This window comes from Sesamum indicum, linkage group LG3 (assembly GCF_026168435.1).
Source record: "Sesamum indicum cultivar Baizhima isolate 11 linkage group LG3, ASM2616843v1, whole genome shotgun sequence".
In the NCBI taxonomy this organism is placed as follows: domain Eukaryota; kingdom Viridiplantae; phylum Streptophyta; class Magnoliopsida; order Lamiales; family Pedaliaceae; genus Sesamum; species Sesamum indicum.
Genome location: NC_142659.1, coordinates 2,032,963 through 2,053,539, shown reverse-complemented (window position 1 = coordinate 2,053,539; position 20,577 = coordinate 2,032,963). Strand labels below are relative to the sequence as shown.

The window sequence follows — 20,577 nt, the reverse complement described above, 5'->3', positions numbered from 1 at the left end:
AGATTGGCGGTGGATGGGGTCTTAAAATACTCGTCGTCAGGCAGGCTTTCCAACGATGGTAGACTCATGTTGAGAAATGGTCAAACGGTTGAGAAAAGATCAATAGAAGATGAGGGCTCGAGTTAGGGTTTTCTTAGCAAAAAATAGATATAACTTGCAAGCGGATAGGAGATTTCCGGTAGGTGAGGTATCTGCTTTCCAACATTGCTAAGCATGTGCCGAGAGGTGGTCAGACGATGGAGAAAAAAGCAATAGAAGATAGGGGTGCGAGTTAGGATTTTTTGAGCGAAAAAATTGAGATAACTCACCAATGGATTGAAAATTTGCAGTAGATGGCGTATCAAAATTCTCGTCTTTTAGATGGCTTTCGAAAGGTGGAGATATTGGAGGAGAAAAAAACTAGAATTAGGATATATACATACAAATATATAATTATTTATATTATTAAAATAATATATTTTAATTTTTGATATGCATGATTAAATCTGAGCCATTAATTTAGATCAAATTAAATACAAGCAATTGACTTAAAAAAGGTATTTTTATTATTACAACATCAAACTCATGTTCAGATGCACTAGGGGCCAGTATGCACCTTTTTAAATTTTACAAGGGGTTATATGATATTTTATTTGACTACAGAAGCCTATTTGAACATTTTAAATATCACTTGGAGGTAATGTGAATTTTACCTCATTTAGCTAAAAGAAAGTTTAAATACCTCGTACTACATTTCACATACGTATCGAAGCACAAAATCACTTTACTTAAACTATGTGGTCGTACTGAACCAAAGTCATCATCCGAGGAAAATCAAAATAGTACAAACACAAATAGGTAATATCCACATCAAACCAAATCCAAACAAGATAGTCTAGGAACGTTCTTCCCTTGAGCTTTCCCTAACACGTTTTTACACTCATAAGTCGCATCATTATCATCTGTCGTGCGGATGTGCATGTCTTCAACAACAATATCAGTGCATGGAAACGTCTTACTACAGTTCAACACGACTGCAGTTTTCTTTCTTGATGTTCCAAGTATCTGTCTGTAAGTGACATTGTTGATCTGTACTGCTGATTTCTATTAAGAAAGGAACAACATTACTTAGTACTTTTTGTCTTTCTGAATGAACATGTATGTCGAAGAGGATATCCTTGATGATTGTATGACAGAAGTAACCTTAGTTTTGCACTGCTGATGATCGCAGTAGAATTGATCGATGATGATTGGATTGGTCGTGTCGTGGTTCACGATTCTCTCGAAGATTATGTGTCTAGCATAGCCTCTGCCTCCCTTCAAAAAAAAAAAAAAGAAATGTAATGAAAACTCATCTAACTTATAAAATTATCGATAATTGACCCACAAATGAGCTAACTTGTTGTATAATTAGGCTTAAAGATAATTTTCGTCCCCTAATTTCAGGTCATTCTCGTTTTAGTCCCCTAAATTACTAGAGTTTCATTTTGGTCCCGTAAAACTGAAAAAATCTAAAATTTTGGTACAAATTTGATCGGAAAGTTGAGTCACTCGTCGGAAAAAGTCACATGCCAAGCATGTGACTTTTTAAATTGGAGCTTGCATTGTGATTGGTTGAAAAAGACGATGTGGTGAAGACATGGCCTGAAATTAGGGGACTAAAACGAGAATGGCCTAAAGTTATGGGACGAAAATTACCTTTAAGCCTTTTATTTTCAGCCAATCGCAATGCAAGCCCCAATTTTAAATGTCACATACCTGGCATGTGACTTTTTCCGGTGAGTGACTCAACTTTCCGACCAAATTTGTACCAAAATTAAAATTTTTTCAGTTTTATGGGATCAAAATAGAACCCTAATAACTTAGGAGACTAAAACGAGAATGACCTGAAATGAAGGGACAAAAATTGCCTTCAACCCGTATAATTATATACCAAATAGAAAAATAATATTTTATCCCATAATTTAGGGTCTTTTCGCTTTTGATCTCATTAGTTATGAGTTTTAGCTACAAAAAAATAAAAAATTAGTGAAAAAAAGAATCAAGGGACAAATTTAATATTGTCACTAATTATGTATATTTAATGAGAAGAACGTTTATTTTGTCATTATAATTTATTTATGATTTTAAGAATTACTATTATTTTGCAAAAATTATTATTAGCAAAAATTAATGACAAAAAAATATACACTAAATTGAAAATACAATAAGTAACTTATGTATTGTGACGACCTAGTGACAATAAATAATAATTGTCATTATAAATGTGTCACTTATTGTATTCAGTGACAACTCTATTTATCATTTTTGTCACTAATTATAATAATTATACAATGATAAAAAATTATGTACTTAATTATATTTTTAATGATTATTTTAAAATTATCAATTGATAATTTTGTCAGAAATATCATATTTTCTTGTAGTATTTTCATTTTTGGTCTCATAACTTCTAAAAAGTAACACTTTTGATTTTAACAGAAATTGACATGTGGCTATTATAACACTTTTGGTTTAATTCGTTACATAATTCTCATTTTTGGTTCCATAACTTTCAAAAAGTATCACTTTTTGTCCTATTGCTTTAAAAAATAGCACTATCGATCCATGTACTACTTAACAGTCACATGACCTTTACTGTTAAATATCTAACAAAAAGGTGTCATGGAACCAAAAAATGCTACTTTTAAAAAATTATGAGATCAAAAGTGAAAAAACCCTAAAGTTACAGTACGAGAGATGCTATTTTTCCTAGGATAAATCTTTCACAATTTGTCACGATATATATAATCTAAAGAGAGTTACAATTCACACAACAAACAAAGCAACCTTACAATGTGAGGAGGGATTTTTCCATATTATTACCTGCCATGTCTTTATTCTGGCGCCATTCTTAGCTCCAACGAACACAGAATCACTGACACTAACATACTCAACCTTATCATCTGCCCCATTCTTGCCTAAACTTCCAATGCTGCAATAAGACCAAGAAAACATCTTAAATCTATACTATCTATACCAAATGTTCTTCGTCAAGAAATCGAAACGTAGTCACAGAGTCGAACCTTATACCGTGTCCAGGTCCACATACTACATTGCTAACCGTCACAAACGATGATCCATCGACTATTGAAATGCAGTCGTCCCCTATATTTTCGTACATTACAAAGTTGTCAAGACAACATTGCATCAATTCAAACTCGTGGTAATAAAAATAAGGGAAAAGTATTATTTTAGTCCGCTAAGTATGCATAAGTTTAATTTTAATCTGATAACTATGTCCATTTTTGTTTAGGTCGAGTAACTTACGAAATTGCTTACTTTTAGTCATCTGATAGATTTTTGGATAATTTTACCCCTATGCAACTTTTGAAAGGCAGTTTTAGTCCATATGCACTCATAGGGGTAAAATTATCCGAAAATCTGACAGAGGATTAAAAATAAGCAATTTCGTAAGTTACTGGACCTAAACAAAAATGGACATAGTTATCAGACTAAAATTAAAATTAGATATAGTTAGCGGACTAAAATAATACCTTTTTTCTAAAAGCAATATAGTTTTCCAAAAATTACCAGTCCCAATTTGAGAATGATCAATGACAACGTTAGTACAGGCCGTAACATGAATGCCATCAGTGTTAGGACTTAGTTCTGGAGCGTCTATCGTTAAGTTTGAGACGGAAAGCGTTCTTATTCCGTTAAGGACAACGTGCATCCTCGGACTGTCCTTAAACGTTAGACCGCCTCCTAAGTGAACGTTGTGCGAGTATGAGATCTCGAAAGCCTGCCAGTTCAAGTGGGATTAATGGATCAACACTTTTTATCCTTTCTTCAGAAGGGGTTGAAAGAGTGTAAGTGAGAAGTGGACTTACAGTTGGTCTGTGTTTCTGTTAAGAAAGAGAGACAAAAAAACGAAAATCATGTTAGAAACTCAAATGAAAACTCTGCAGCACTAAAAAATTTTAGAGAAAAGTATTATTTTAGTCCGTTAAGTATGCCTAATTTTAATTTTAATCCGATAACTATATCCATTTTTATTTAGGTCCAGTAACTTACGAAATTGCTTACTTTTAGTCCTCTGAAAGATTTTCGGACAATTTTACCCCTATGAGTGCATATGGACTAAAACTGCCTTTCAAAAGTTGCATAGGGGTAAAATTGTCCGAAAATTTTCCAGAGGACTAAAAATAAGCAATTTTGTAAGTTACAGAACCTAAACAAAAATGAACATAGTTATCGGACTAAAATTAAAATTAGACATACTTAGCGGACTAAAATAAATTTTTTCCCAAAATTTTAATTTAAATCAGGTGTGGTTGAATCAAAATTAATTCTATAGCAAGTATATCACACCTATACTAACATAAAACAAAAGCCACTTCTTATTTTATAACCGGGGGTTTGTAAATACTACAAAATAAAATTTAAAAATATCAATTATACCCTTAAATATTTGTACCAATATAAATATATATTTAGAAAAATAGTATTTTTAGTCCTATAAGTTATGCCTATGTCACTTTTGGTCCCATTCATTATAGGATCAACACGTTTAGTCCCATAACTTACAAAAATTAGTACTTTTGGTACTCATCACTTTTTCATCCACAATTTAATGGTGTAGGTCACGTGCCTAGCATATTGCCGTTAAAGTATTTCTGATTAGCGGAAAAATTGACCATTTTTCGAATAGTAACAAATAGGTGCTTCATTTGGCCTATTTGTTTCACTTGTAAAAAATATGATTCTTTGTGTTATTCTACTTGACTTCAACTTATAGAAATATGAGAATGATGAGTATCAATTTTTGTGATAATTATTTGCCATGACTTAGAACCATGGTCAAAATAACAAATATTTTAGCCACCCTCACAAAATCATGACCAACAACCATTGCGGGACCGTGATCAATAATTATTTGATACAACTATTTCTTATTAATTATGTCAATTAGCTGTAATTAAATATTATAATTTTTTTTTAGTACAACTTCATGTAATTTATGAGCAATGAGTTATAGTATTCAATATATCAAGATTCAAAACCATAATTAAATGTTATATTTATTTTTGTATGACATACTAAGAGTAAATCCTTGGAAATCTACTTACTATCATATAAACATGAGCAACAAGAAAATTTAGTAAACATGCCTAATTATCAAAATATCAACTACTTATAAATGAACTGACAGCTACTATTAAAGACTAATTCTCTAACATATTAATAGTTTTAAATCAACCAAAACATAATTATTATACTATTTAATCCAACAATTCTAAATCAACCAACAAGTTTAAAGAAGTTAAAGAAACAACATTTACTATTAAAAATAAATTAAAGGGAAATGTATTATTTTAGTCCGCTAAGTATGCCTAATTTTAATTTTAGTTCGATAAGTATGTTCATTTTTGTTTAGGTCTAGTAACTTACGAAATTACTTACTTTAGTCGTCTGGCAGATTTTCGGACAATTTTATTCCTATGCAACTTTTAAAATGCAGTTTTAGTCTATATGCACTCATAGGGATAAAATTGTCCGAAAATCTGCCAGAGGACTCAAAGTAAGCAATTTCGTAAGTTATTTGGACCTAAACAAAAATGGACATAGTTATCAAACTAAAATTAAAATTAGGCATACTTAGCGAACTCAAATAATACTTTTCCCTAAATTAAATACCAACATCGTACGTAGGACTGAAAAACTCGCAACATCTTAATTATGAAACATAAATCTCACCAATTAAACAAGAAATCGTTAGTTACACAAATTGCATGTAATTCGATAGACGTTAAAATTTGAGATCGAAAAAAACAATTCAAACAAGGCCTTACTTTTCTGTGCCACCATCGGTGTCCACGGCCATCGATTCGGCCGTGTCCACGCACCGTCAGGCCAGTGACTCCGTGAAAATGAATCCATCGGCGACAAATATTGTGTTTGCATTTCCAATCCGAGGGATGATAAGGTGCTACTAAATTTCCATATACCTGCAACAAAAATAATAATTCCAAAATCATATTTAAATATAAATATTTAATTTTTTCAATTTCAGACCTCAAATTTAACTCTCTTGGAGTTGCATGGGCCGTTGAACTCCAACGGTCGGATCAAGAACGTCTTGTCCGAAGGAACTCGCAATGTCACTGAGGAAGAAGAAGAACCAGAAACTGCACAAGTTTCTTTCCATGCTTCTGCAAAAGCCTGTGGAAAAACCATGTTTTAAAATTTCCTGACGTTTCCATTGAAATTGTGGAAAAGTTTTTATTTTTCATTTCTTGGAAACGAAAGTAGACGGTAGTTTTGAAATTATTTAGTTTCTTTCGAAACACTCCCATAATGTTAGAATTCGTTTTTTGAGTGTTTTGTTGTATTTTGTGGAGATAAAAAGAGAAAGACAAAGATAAATAAGTGTGTATTAGAGATAGTATATATGTTTGAATTTATTTTTGAAGATAATTTAAAATAAGTATTATATGTTTAATGTTGTGTTTTGGGAGACAAAAATTACTATTTATTGTCAAATCATTATCAAATCATATATTTTTTTATATATATTTATGTATATGTGTGTGTATATATATGTATGTATTTATGCTAAAATAGCTAAAAACACTTAAATAAGGTATTTTTGAATGATGGCAAACATTGGGTATGTTTTAACTTGTCTCGAAAATAATCTTTGCATTTTCTAAAAAAAATTTTCTTTTTTCTAACTGAAGACTTATTTCATACTTTCAGCTATAAATATATACATTATTGATGTCAAACTTATTTTAATGATAATTGATCTGATACTACGCTAAACATAGTATAATGTTATCTAAATATATATCATGTAATCAAATTATATAAATAGATGCGGTTGAACTAAACAGAGATTGAGGTAATATTTTTAAATTTTATTTTTTGATTATTATATATGTATATTTAATTTTATAATTTTTCTCAATGAAATGTGTTAGCAACGAAACTTTAATCCATGAAAAAAGCAAAGGCATGACTACACTGCTCTTTTTTTAAATTTGATGTAGTTACACGTAGATACTCTATAATTTAAAAAATTACATCTAGCACTCCTAAAGTTTATTTATGTATAACAAATAATATAAACAAATTTAATATTTTTTAGCTAACGAAAAAACTTATTTGTTAGATGGAAGCAAATATCAAAAGTACTAGATGTAATTTACCAAACCACATGAATGTATATGTAATTACACCATATTTCAGGGGAGGGGAGTGATTATTCCAAAAACAAAAGCAAGAAACAAGTTAAACCCAAATTGAGTTTGATCAAACCTGAATCAATTATATAACAAATAAAATACACTTGCGATGTGTTTCATATGTAGTTCAGAAAAAATAATCAATCACTGTAACACTGGTGTAGTGATTGATTCATTTGAACTAAACTCGCTCAAATAAAAATTTTCTATATATATAGTCCCCAAAACCCTAAAAAGGCCTTATTTGGTTTCGTTTTCTAGAAACATGACTGTGTATATTACTAACAATATATACAGATTATTCTTTCTCTTTCTTGCAGAAACAAAGAGAAACGTACAGTAGGTTGACAACAGAAGTTTGAACAAAATGGAAACATAATATTTGGTTTCAATTTTGCTTTATCTTCGAGATGGGCCAAAACATGGACAATGTTTGTCTTGATTTGTTTTATCAGTTTTGATGGTGTTTTGAGATATTTTGAAATAGTGCCACATTTATTTTTGTCAAGTGTACACTAATTATAGACCCTACAACTAAAAAAATTATATACATATTTATATTTATATATATATAAAAGACATGATTTGATAATTAGTAGTAGTTTTTATCTCCTACTAAACAACATCAACATACCATACTTATCGTTAAAAACAAATCTAAACATACACACTATTTCTAACACATACTTATTTATCTTTGTTTTTCTCTCTCTATCTCCACAAAACACATCAAAATAAGTTAAAAATGAAACAAAACACAATGAAAGTATCTCACATTGGTGTCGTCGGTTTGTCCGTCGCCAACTGCGCCGTAATGAAGAACGTTGAAAACTCTAGAAGCAGAAGTTGTTAGAAGTAGGACAGAAATTAGAGACAACAAGAACAAGAATGAAGATGAATATGCCATTGAAGAAATTTTGGTAAATTAAGGGGCACGTAATATATATATATATATATATATATAGAGAGAGAGAGAGAGAGAGAGATAACTATATGTACATATGGCTGTAGTTATCTGATGCAATGTTTGCGTTGGGGGGACTTGATGTTGTTTTGAAATTCATGTAGCTGTAGAGTTACTGTCTGAGTGGGAAATATACCTTTAACGAATTTACCTAGACTAGTTGTCAGTGGTGGGATTTATAATTAAAACAAGGGTTAAATGCATGGGGTTATTTGCATTTTGTTTCTATCCTTTTTTCTTTATATATATTTTTTTATCTATTTTTTTTAATTTTGTTGTGTTTTGTATTTTTAGAGAAATAATGGTAGAATAATCTGTCCACATGCATTTATACCTATGAGGGCGGTTCAGAATTGGGTAAAATTATAAGGGTTTGATGTAGATACTCCTAACTTTTTTTTTTAATTTTTTAAAAAAGGTACATAATAAGTTAAATAAACAGAAAAAAAATGGAGAAATTTTCTGCAAAATGGTGAAAAGGTAATTTCAGAAAATTCAATGTTTGATATGCAGACAAATCATTTTACATTACAAGCCAAATGTAATGTTCGCGCAGAAAAAAATACACACATATGTTTGTTGGTGTCGCCAACAATATAAATTAATATACACATGATTTATTTTTTTATTTTTTGTTTTTTGGTTTTGATTAATTTTACCTCTTTTTATACAAATTGAGTGTATTCGGTCTTGTGGTGAAGTTGCGCTCTTTCGTGATTTTTTCATCTGAGTTGCTAGAGCTCAATTTCTTCATTTGGATCAGTGAGTTTTTCTTGTTTTTCCATCTGAGGTTTTTCCAATCTTTGTAGTGTATTGCTGATTTTGTGGTTGTATTGAAGTTTTTTAGTTGTGAATTAAAGTTTAAGTCGTTTAGTTAAGTTTTAGGGTAAATTACATTTTTGGTTCCATAAGTGGACTTGTTTCCAATTTTGATCCCACACTCAAACCAATTCGCATATTGAGTCCCATATATGGCTTTTTTTTTTTTTTTCAATTTGAGGACCTTTGGGGGATTTTCATCCAATTGATAATGACAGCTACTCTCTCCGTTATTTGCTGTTAAATGTAGAGGAAAAATGTGGAGATTTGAAGGGAAAATCAGCAACTTGGTGGGAAAAACTTTATACCATTTTCCTTCTATTTAAGTCTTATTTTTTCATTTATCTCTTGCATTTAGTAGAAAAAATATCACAAAATATGGCTGCTAATAGAGAAGTTTTTTGTCATTGTGGAAGGCTTGCGATTTTAAAACCTCATGAACCAACGACAACCCAGGTAGGAGGTTTTTGGGTGTACAAAAAAAGAACCGGGTGTGATTTTGTTGGGAGGACGTCTGGAACATGTTTTCTTTAATTTTTGTTTATGGAACCAATTTTCTTCTCAAATTCCGTTCTTAATTTTGATTAATTTGAAAAACTTCCGAAGCTTCCGGCTAAGTTTCATCTTTCGAAGCTTCCGACTACTGACTAACTGGTACAAAAAGAGAGATTAAAACTCTTGGAAACTTTCTATCTCTCCCGCAGGCAATTGGTTAAACCACTGTTATGCCCCCCTAGCGAAGGTAGTGACAAAAGCACGGCATTTGATCCTATCCATGTACTTGTGGAGGAAGGTTTCATTCTCAAAGTGCGAGAACGCTCTTGTGGATTAGTAGTGCCATCATATTCAGCAATGGTTGAGGTACGACAATTTTCTGGGAGTCCGTCTGCCATCACTGTGTATGTGAAGGGGACACTTTGCTGCTCATCTTCGGGAGCCCCTGCAATTTGGTACTGGACATCTTAGAGGCCCTTCTAAAAGCATTCCAAACGCGCAAGCCACTGCGAGCGGATCTCCTGAGAAGCCAATGGGGGGTCCTTATCTTTCAACCACTGGAGGCGCGGGTACGGGGATGCCTCCCTCAACTTCTTCTTCAGGGGTGTCCACATCAGACGGAGTGGTTGTGCAGGTGGGGACCAGTGTTGCCACCTACTCTCGAATAGCCGTCGAAACTACTACTGAATAGCTCCCAACAGGGCGGGGGATAATTTTCTCGAGGAAGTGCTACGTCTTGGATTGTTAGCCACAGAACCTACAGTTCTAGGAGGTGGTGGCACTGGTGCTAAAGGTGCTGGGTTAGAACCTCTAATGGTCAGGGCTAGGGATGTCTCTACAAGAACTTACAAAGCCAGAGCGTTGCCAACTGCCTCCACAGCTTTCTGCTTGTTTGCGGTGTTCCTAGGAATCTCCATTATAACTCACGTCTTAAACTCTTTGTTCTCACAGACGACGCCAATTGATGCGTGAAAAAACAACACTGGTCTAACGAGCTTGGACTTTGGTGATGGGCTCGGGCCAACACATAAAAGGACTTGAGAGACGAAACCTGCAAATCAACATCTTAACACTCCGACACTCAAGTTAGTATTGAATTTAAGAGAAAATAATTGCGAAAAGTAAATCGTAATGAGAAATTGATTTATGATTATCTAATCTATGAGAAAATTCGTGCTAATAGTGCAATTAGAATGCAAAGTAAGAATTGACAGTAATATTTCAGAGTTTAGAAGGTGTCCCTTGCTTGGGGACTAAACCTGTATTTATAAAGGGATGTCTTCCTGCAATGAGAGTCTTCACATTTTCCTTAATTTCCGGATAAAGAGGGTGAAAGTTGTTTGGATAAGTCTTGATCTGTCTATCTGCTGTTAGGTTTGTTTTCTGAAGACCTCTATTTGAGTTAGGGGAGATATTTCATCCGTGAGGACTTCTAGTTGTTGAGGGAGTCCCAGCTGCCAAAGAGTCCAAGGCTTTAGGGCGGGGCGGCTTCTCTAGAACCGTATCCTCTATGCTGGCTGAGGGGGTACACTTGGTGAGCTAAGTGTGTGCCGTGTGGACATGTGGGCACATGCCTTGGCCCAAACATCTTTGGTTGGGCCTTTGTTCTGGGTTACTTTCATGGGTACATTAAGTCTCCTCCTCCTTGCATGTTGTGGACTTCATTGGGCGGTTTCGTGCTCTTGGGCATTTTTATTCCTTCTTGGACTAGATTTATCTGAGCCCCATGTATCAGTTATAATTTTTTCAATTTAATTTTATTTGTTATGATTTCTCATATTGCATGCCATATTTTTTATTTTCGGCCTCATGTGCATTTTTCGTCCAATAATTAATGAAAAATCTACAAAAATTCACTTGAGACTATTAACGGCTTCGTCAATTTTTGGACTAAAAATGCACGTAAGAACTAAAATTAAAAAAAATAATTCATAAAATATAATATAAAAGATTCTAACATATGGGGCAAACATGCTATTTTCTTAAATATAAGCTACTGACTATTATTACAAACGCCTGCTTAGAGTAGCCGGTGGACCAAGCAATTGGGATGGATTAAGAAAAAAAAGATCCCATGTAATGGGCTCGCCCAATGTGCTTATGGGCCTAGTAATTAATTTCTTGGAGGCCCAATATTTGCTACTGTAGTGTTTCTTGCAACCTCATTTCTTGCCTATTTTTTTAATATTTAATTTTATTTTTTTAATTTATCATGTAACTTCCCACTCTTCTATTTTTACGACTTCCGTAAGTCGAAAAAGTTGTAATTTTGTCAAGTTCAGAATACTTTTCGGGACTTTTAGATTGATGAATTGAAATTTAAGGGGAATCAAATTATTTTATTTTTAAAAAAATTAAAAATTTATTAATATCCAATAAAATATAATTTTAAATTAAAATTGAAGAATTTGAAATTTTTTAAATTTAAAAAATCATCCAAATACAAGGTTAGAGAAAAGAAACATTACTGAAAATCCATAAAGTACAATTATATTATCTAGAAACTTGAACATATATTTTAGACTATTTATTAAGATGATAGAGATTTCATTTAAAAATATAATATTTATTTTCTGCAACACATTGAGTGTGTTCTTATTGCAAGCAAAGGAAAATTTTAATTTAAATTAAGCTTGGCTCAATCTGAATTAATAATTATTGTGTGATTAATTACATGAGACATATATCACGTTTATTTTATAATTAATTTAGTTCAAGTAAATTTAATTTGAATAAAAATATTGGGTGCAAATAATACTAGAATTAGGTGATAAGTTTGATCCATCATTTCAAAAAAGGAATATATATATATATATATATATATATATATATATGATGAAGATGTGATAGTGGGCATGATTTTCTTGATCCTTCTCATTAGTCTTCATGAAATGACACCTTACCCTTATCACGAAAATTATGCAACTTTGATTAGAAATTTAATATAGTAAATTAGGTAGATAGTCTTTTTACAATAATAAACAATGTAAAATACTATATTATTTTTAAGTATTGGTCAACATATAACTATACAAGCATTATTAAGATAAATACTTCCATCTACTAGATTTATGAGTTATGTAAAATTTATTATATTTTTATAATTCTCGCCAACTATTTTAATTATCTTACTAATTGGGTCTTTCCGAGAATTTTCAACAAATTCTAACCCGATTTTTAATTGCTCTATTATAAAATCAAGAAAATACTAAAAATGTAACATATCTCGTCGTGTTTTAATTGCTGTCGAATTGCTGTCATGATCACCTGTTGGATTACACCTAACAAAGCTGGAGAAAGCTCTCTTGAGGTGACGTCCGAAGAAGTGCTTCGTCTTGGAGGATCAACAGTAAAGTCCACCACTGCAGGAGGTGGTATTGGCGCAGACAAGGCTGGGCGGATCCTCCACCAATCAGGGTCAAAGAAGTTCCTGCAAAGGTTGATTATTGCCGGGTGTCTCACGGCCTTTTGCTTACTAGTGGGGTTGCTGGAGTTCTTTATGCTAACTCACGTCTTTAACTCAAGTTCATACAGGGGCGCTAATTAATGCATGCGATTTTAGCACGGGTCCAACAATCTTAGGTCTTGATGATGGACTTGAGCTAATTAAGCATAAGAACTTGAGAAATAGTACCTGCAAAACAACACGTGAGCACTCTAACGCTCAAGTTATTTCCGGATTTAAGAATATATAATTGTAAAAGTAAATCGTGACGAGAAATTGAGATATAAGTAAGAAATTCACGAGGAAAATATGGTTAAAATGTGAGTTGATAGTGGCAGCAAGAATAGCAAAGCAATTTTCAGATTTTGGAAGGTGTCCCCATTGGGGGATGGTACCTGTATTTTTAGCGGGGACGTCCTCTTCATAGGGACTCTGCACTTTACCTGTATTTTCAAAAAAAGAGGGCAAGATACCCGTGGATAAGGCATGATTCCATCTTATCTTAAGTTGTTCAGCACGTCTTTCCTTGGGGGAGGACTCCTATTTTGTAGGTAATTCTTCTAGGTCAAGGAGTCTTGCATTATGTTTAGATTTGTGTTTTAGTTATTTTTTTTTGTGTTTTGAAAATAGAGAGAGAAAAATAGAGATAAGTGAGTGTATGTTGAAAATAGATGATATGTTCGGATTTGTGCTTTGAGAAAATTTAAAATATTTTAAAATAAGTGGTGTAGGTTTGATGTTGGGATTTGAGAGACAAAAATCACTGTTCATTGTCAAATCATATATTTTTATATATAAATATGTATATATATAAATATTTTATGTTTAATATTTTACTTTTGGGAGACAAAAATTACTGTTTATTGTCAAATCATGTCTGTTTTATATTATGTATATATATAAATGTGTATATATATATTATATATAGAAAGTTGAAAAATAGAAAAAACACGTAGATAAGGTGTAAAAACACAAAAATAAACATTGAGTGTGTTTTATCTTGTCCCGAAAAATGCGAAGTAACAAATCCAAACAAAGCCTTGAGTTTTGGGGATCCCTCCCTTCTCGTGGGCTAGGTTTGAAGGGCAGACCCATGGTCTGGCTAGCCTTTTACTGGACTTCCCTTTTGACCGAGTCTGGTAATCCTTCAATGGGTCGTCTTCATTATGGACTAATGAGCTCGGCTTGAGCTTCGTGACCTCTTTTCGACCAAGTGCTTTTCGACCATATACATAAAAAACTAAACTATTTCCTAAATTGTGCGTTAATTCCCACGTAATTAAAAACATTGGTTATTGACAATAGAAGTTAATTGTAAGAACCCTAACAAACACACATGACATAGGCCCAATTCTCCTCGATGGGTTCGCGAAGCGTGCCTCTTGTTTTTTCATTTGTGTAACAAATAAATAATAATAATTATAGTAATTGTATTTATATATATATAAATATATATCATGTGACCGATTGATGTGAAATGTATGATGTGTGTGTGTATATATATATATATATATAATGTTATTAACTTGGATTTCAATCAAATTGAAATTTCATTCTAGCTAATTATTTATTTATAGGACAGAATAAAGAAGGTGAGGGATACTTGTGGGGTCATATTGCAATTTTTCAAAGATGGTGGTTAAGTATCAAAATCAAGGGTCCTAGCGTAACTGTGAGTATTTGGCGGCCCCCACATCATAATCCAGCAGTTCAATTACTGTGATGCAACTGAGCATGACAATTGTTCGGGTTTGAGGCGAAATTGAGAAAACTCAAAATTTGAGTTGTCAAGAAATTTTTAAACTCGAGACCCGACCCAGATCCAAATTCAATAAGTTGGACTACGTGGTCATATTAGAATTTGGAACCCGCCCCGGAACTCCAATTAAAACTTCAAAACCCATACCATTTGGGGAGAATTCGGATCGAGTGCGAACCCAATGCCATCCCTAAATAAGATGGTTTTAATTTTTAATTCTTTCATATGCCATTATTATAGAAGAAAAGGGGACACCACATCTCTTTTCACAGAAAAAGGGAAATTAATTGAATTTTTTATTTCAAATTTTATTTTATTTTTTTATATTTAGATATATATACAAGAATTATATTATTTATTTATTTTTATAAAAAATTATACACAACTTTCTTTCACCCATGCCTGTGTTATGCTAACGCTAGCTAGTCAACCACTAGAGATGGGGGGTTTCAATATTTTTTGTCATCTATTTTATTTAATTGAATTTGGTCAAAATAAATTGTATATTAGTTATATCTATATGTATTATGATATTGTTATATAATTAATTCAAATTCGATCAAATACGACTCAAATAAAAAAATTTCGTTAGTCTAATAACTAGTGGCGTGTGAAAGAGAGAGAGGATAAAGTCTTTTTTTTTTTTTTTGTAAAGGTAAATTTCATTAAGTAAAAAAAACATAATAATACAATACATCTTGCTTAATCTAAGTAGTTTCCTCGATAGGTCAAGGAATCCGCCATAAGCGATAAAGCGCACAAGTGCTAATAGCAGTAGGTAATTCGACACTAAGAATACTATGCTGCACATCTCGAACCATTAGCACACCCACAGTGCGTGTATCTCCATCAAATCGCCTAACGTTGCGCTTACACCAGATATGGTACACATACGAGACCAAAAGAGCGCGGTAGGCTGTAGAAACATAGTGGATAAAGTCTTTTAGCATCGTCTGCAAATTATTTAAAATAAGCACTTATTAATTCATTAATAAAAATAATATGTATAGAACATTATTGCTTTATATTTTCATTTTTTAACAATTTAAATTAAATTGATTTAAGTAAAAAACTATAAACAATTTTTATAAATTTCTGCCGTTTATTCATAAAAACAGTAAATATTCAATCATTTTCTCAAATTATTCAGCTTCCGATTATTCATCTCCACTTTATATTTTTTATTTTTAAATACTATCAATTTTTACTATTGTTTGACTATAGACTTTCTCTATAATTTTTTTAGGTAAATTATAACGAGTCTTCGTGATATTTAACATAACTATAAATATTCTCTTATTATTTGAAAATTTATCAGCACTCCCTGATATTTTGCATGATGACAATACTTTCTTATTGTTTGAAAATTTACTAATACATTTTGATTTGTTATAGAGAATCGATTAAAATGTCCTTAGGCTATAAATTATAATTTTATTTATTTTTTAAAAATATTTAATTTGTTTATGGACAAGAATGGCAAGGGAAAATTTCACCTTATCAACTTATTTTACTTTTATTTAAAAAATATAAAGAAAAAGAAAATATTAAGAACAAAGTGATATGTTTACACGTTTGTTCAATAATTACATAATTCTATCAAATATTAAAAAGTATTGATAATTTTTAAATAATTATATCAAATATCACGATAATTTATTATAATTCACCTTTTATGTTTTCTTTTTTCCCTTTGAAGCTATTACAAACAAACCATTCTTATATTCAGCACACATCCACGCCCACAGCCACAATCACGGCCTGAGAGAGAGAGAGAGAGAGAGAGAGAGAGTAATACTCAAGAGGGAGAAAGAGAACCATGAGTAGTTTTCTTCTGGCAAAGAAAACCCACTGATTTTCATGCACAACCCTCTTTAACAAAGCAATTACAGTGGGCTTGTTATCAATTTTACAGAAGCTGAAAGGTGAAGAAGAGAGGAAAAATATGATCTTTTTAGTGGGGGGCAAAGAAAAAGTGTGCCCACTATGAGTTAAAAGGCATTGAGAGAGAGAGAGAGATCACTCTTTCTCTTACTCATATTTTATTTTATTTTTCTCTTCAGGTACTGTCCCTTGTCTGCATGTAGTGCATTGATTCTTTATGATGAAAACAATGAAAAGAGAGCAGTTCTTGCTGAATTAGTAATAGTTGGCAGGGGAGGAAACAAACAAAACAGAGAGGAAAAGGAAACACCCCCCCCCCCCCCGAAGGAAAAAAAAAGGGGAAGGAAAGAAAGAGTGAAAAAAGATATAGAAGCTTTATGTAATCTATTTTGTTTGGATGTGTTAATGCCTAGTACTGATGATGACTACTGAGATGGGTTTTGAATGTCGGTTCTAAGAGTGTAGAGAGAGGGTTCCTCCGGAGGAGAAAAATACTGAATAATTACTAGAAATTGAGGGGAAAAAGCTCAAGAATTTGCTCTTTTCCTTCCTAATCTCTTTCTCTGTTCAAAATTCAGTGTGTTCTATGAATCTTTTGGTAGTTAAACTGTCGTAGTTAGTGTTAAAGGTAGAGTCTTTCATTGTATTCAAGGCTTGAATCATTGAACCTGTTATTTCTACCATAAAGTTTTCTTGGAGGTGGTGTTTTTGCATCTTTTTGCAACAGAGGGGAACTTTCAGGTGTGTTCTTGTTTCTTAGTGTGTGTTTTTGTGTGTGAGAAGTGTTTGATTTTTATGCGTGAAGTGGAAAGTTGATATCTATCACCTTTATTCTGTGTACGGAGGAGTGATTTGGGTTTAGTTCTTGAGCTGGAGATGGCAGATTATGGCTCTTCACAATCTCCTAAGGGGGATTGTAGACAGCCCAGTTGCTCATATTTGTGTTCACCTAGGTTGTGCACTGGTTTTCTCTCAAAGGGTTGTAGTGACACTGAACTGATCAGTCTAAGTAGTCCAACTTCAATTCTTGATAGCAAACCATTTTCTGCTGTCAAAAACCCCTTTTGGTCTGATAAAAACACACCCAAAACTCCCAAACAAGAATGTAAGAATCTTTGGGAGAAATTGGACTCAAGAAGGGTTGGTCTTGGCCTTGTGGATGCCCTCATTGATGAGAAATCTGAACCGAATTCGTCGAAATGCGATAGCCGGATTATTCTTTTTGGTTCACAGTTGAAGATTCAAGTCCCTCCCCTGCATCTTTCCCCTAATGAGTCACCAAAATCTCCTTGTGATTTTGGGATCAAGAGCAGGCATCCTCATGTGGGTTCATTTTCATCTGGATTATCCCCTTCTACTGTGAGGAAACCTCCATGTGGTTTTTCTAGCCTCTCTGCTAGTGAAATGGAGCTCTCAGAGGACTACACGTGTGTGATATCCTATGGCCCGAACCCGAGAACTACCCATATATTTGATGATTGCATTGTTGAGAGCTGCTGTGGGGTTGTGAAGATCTCCGAATCAAGAAAAGAAAACAGGTCGTTGTCGGATCAACCGTTGAGTTATCCATCCGAGAGGTTCCTCAGTTTTTGCTACAATTGCAAGAAGAATCTTGGACATGGGAAAGATATTTACATGTACAGGTCTAGCTGCGAACTCAACTCATGATCATGTGGTTAACATTTCATTTTGTTTGAATATGTATGTGTATAAAATGGTTGATCAATCTCGTTTATTTGTAAATCGTGAGTACTTTCATGTGAAGATATTATCGTGCAATTTATCAATGCACGTTTTATCAACAATTACACTTTTACGTTTAAGTTTAGGATGTCCTTGCAGTTTGTTTTTGACAATGATGTTCTTTCAGGGTTGAGAAGGCTTTCTGTAGCAGCGAATGTCGTTACAAAGAGATGATGCTCGAGGAGGAGGGGACAGGAACCTCGGAGGCAGACTATGTTTATGGTACTTCTTCATGACACCTAGTTAACTTGCCTCATCAGGGTAATATTTACGTTATCCCGATAAGTTTTTCAAAATCATTGTTGCTCGTTCCATGAGGTGAACTGCGCTCAGACACACATAAATGAATGAAATTAAGATAGTATAATGTTCCATGATTTGAGTTGTTTTGGTGTTTTTACGTAGTCTTTGTTGTAGATGGACTTCAAATCCAAGATTTTGGGTTTGGTTTTGTCTGAAAGAAGGATGGATGTGTTGAGTGATTGGTATATTATGTTCTTGGTGTTTGAAGTTGATAGAGATGATGATCATAATGATATTTGCCTAGGAGCGTGTTTGGCTAAACTTATTTAAAAAATATCTTATAAGTCCGAATATCTTATAAGATGCTTTTCAAAATTTATAAGATACACTGTATATAATATATATGTATAATATATAATATAAATGTATATATCACTTTAAGCGGCGGTGGTGGCGTCTAGACTGTTCTGGATGACGTTGTCGCCGCCTGCTCACAAAGGAGGCAAACTCGCCGTCGCTCCTTTCTGTGGCCCCCGCAGAAGGGGGCGTCGTTGCCCTTGTCGCCATCGCCCCCTCCAGGAAGGGGCGGCAGCTAGATCTAGGGTGACGTCTCCCCTGTAGCTCTAGAGAAGAAGGGTGACCTCCGTCAGCCAAGCACCATCGCCTGCCACTACATGCCGGAGAAGGAGAAGAAAGTAAAAAAAAAAATTATTTTTTTAAAATAAAGTAAAAATAATTTAAACTTTTTAAAATTTTAAATACTTAATTTAAATATTATTTATAATAAATAATATAAATTAAAATAATTAATATTAATTTTTAGATACTTTGATATTTAATTAGTATATTTTATAAGTAAATAAAATAATTCAAATTAATAATAATTTAATTGAATTAATAATATATAATTATTATAAGTAACTTTTATACATTGCATATAAATTTTGAATTTGAAAAGTGAAACTTTGTATCTTAAATTTGTATTATGATTTTTAAATTCAAAATTTTTTAATTTTTTAAAGAATTTATATACTTCTTTAGGTGTTTATATATTTAAATTAATATATTTCATAAATAAATATAACTTATTATAATATATTTGGAATCAACAAATAATTTAAATTAATTAAACATATTAAAATAAAATAATAATATAAATAAATCAACTTCAAATATATTTAAATGTGAAAGAAATGGGCAAATTGAATATTATATACTTAAAGTAACCCCAAGAAAGGCCAAAAAATGAAGTCCGCTCGCACAGTAAACGAGTGTCAGACACTCTACTTTAATTTTTAACGGAGAGAAGGTTTTTTACTATATTTTACAAAATACAGCGAATTTTCTACTTATTAAATTAACACAGGGGATTTCTCGCTATTTCACCAGAACACAGGGGCTGTTATTCAATTTACCCTTTTTTCAATCAGTAATATCATTTTACATGTAAGTAATTGGACATAGTTTTCGATCTAAAATTACTTGTATAATACAAACAATATATTCAACTAATTTTTTATTTTTTTTTAAGTAATATCATTTTAGACCTAAATACTTTAACATAGGTTTTGATTTAAAATGAATTATATAATACGAAAAATACATTCAACTAATTTTTTTTTCAATAAGTAATATCATTTTAGATGTTCCAACATAGTTTTTAATTTAAAATATACAAATAATACATTAAATTAATTTTATTTTTTTTTCAAAAGGACAGTATCATTTTAAAGGAAAAATTATTTTAATAATAAATACAAGAAAAATAAGAAATTACCAAAATAGCGTGGTTTCAAAACTTTTACAAATCAAGGCATAACTGCTGCTTGAGGCAACGGTTCTTGCCCTTTAAAGAAAAAACCATGAAAAGTGGCCAAGCCAGGTGCTTAGGCTGACTTGTTGAGAACTGCGAGGCGAGACATCGGTTCTCTAGAGAACCGATATCCTTCTCGACAATCACGCGGAAGATTTTGCATGCATGCAAAATTTATTGAATTTTATAGCGGTTCTTCATGTA

General features: G+C 32.4%; 2 protein-coding genes across 2 annotated transcripts; one reads left to right on the top strand and one right to left on the bottom strand.

Moving 5' to 3' along the window:
• Positions 1 to 849: 849 nt before the first annotated feature.
• Positions 850 to 8,115, bottom strand: LOC105157084 (putative polygalacturonase At3g15720). Its single transcript, XM_088878855.1, has 9 exons — positions 7,984 to 8,115; positions 6,037 to 6,183; positions 5,814 to 5,969; positions 3,852 to 3,866; positions 3,553 to 3,763; positions 3,045 to 3,126; positions 2,845 to 2,953; positions 1,183 to 1,296; positions 850 to 1,083 (listed from the first exon to the last, which is right to left on the bottom strand). Exons 1-9 carry the CDS (start codon positions 8,113 to 8,115, stop codon positions 850 to 852), a joined length of 1,200 nt encoding a protein of 399 aa, XP_088734981.1.
• Positions 8,116 to 16,431: 8,316 nt separating this feature from the next.
• Positions 16,432 to 18,810, top strand: LOC105157011 (FCS-Like Zinc finger 8). Its single transcript, XM_011073302.3, has 2 exons — positions 16,432 to 18,217; positions 18,445 to 18,810. The coding sequence occupies exons 1-2, from the start codon at positions 17,451 to 17,453 to the stop codon at positions 18,551 to 18,553; spliced, it is 876 nt and encodes a 291-aa protein (XP_011071604.1). The 5' UTR covers positions 16,432 to 17,450; the 3' UTR covers positions 18,554 to 18,810.
• The last annotated feature ends 1,767 nt before the right edge of the window (positions 18,811 to 20,577 follow it).

Bases quoted from the DNA above. Each gene is read 5' to 3' on its own strand.
- LOC105157084 (XM_088878855.1), bottom strand. From the start codon at position 8,115: ATGGCATATTCATCTTCATTCTTGTTCTTGTTGTCTCTAATTTCTGTC. The intron at 6,184-7,983 runs GTGAGATACTTT...GTTTTTCCACAG, and splicing joins GACAAACCGACGACACCAAT to GCTTTTGCAGAAGCATGGAA. The intron at 1,084-1,182 runs GTTACTTCTGTC...CTTTCTTAATAG, and splicing joins ATCAGCAGTGCAAAACTAAG to AAATCAGCAGTACAGATCAA.
- LOC105157011 (XM_011073302.3), top strand. From the start codon at position 17,451: ATGGCAGATTATGGCTCTTCACAATCTCCTAAGGGGGATTGTAGACAG. The intron at 18,218-18,444 runs GTCTAGCTGCGA...ATGTTCTTTCAG, and splicing joins AAAGATATTTACATGTACAG to GGTTGAGAAGGCTTTCTGTA.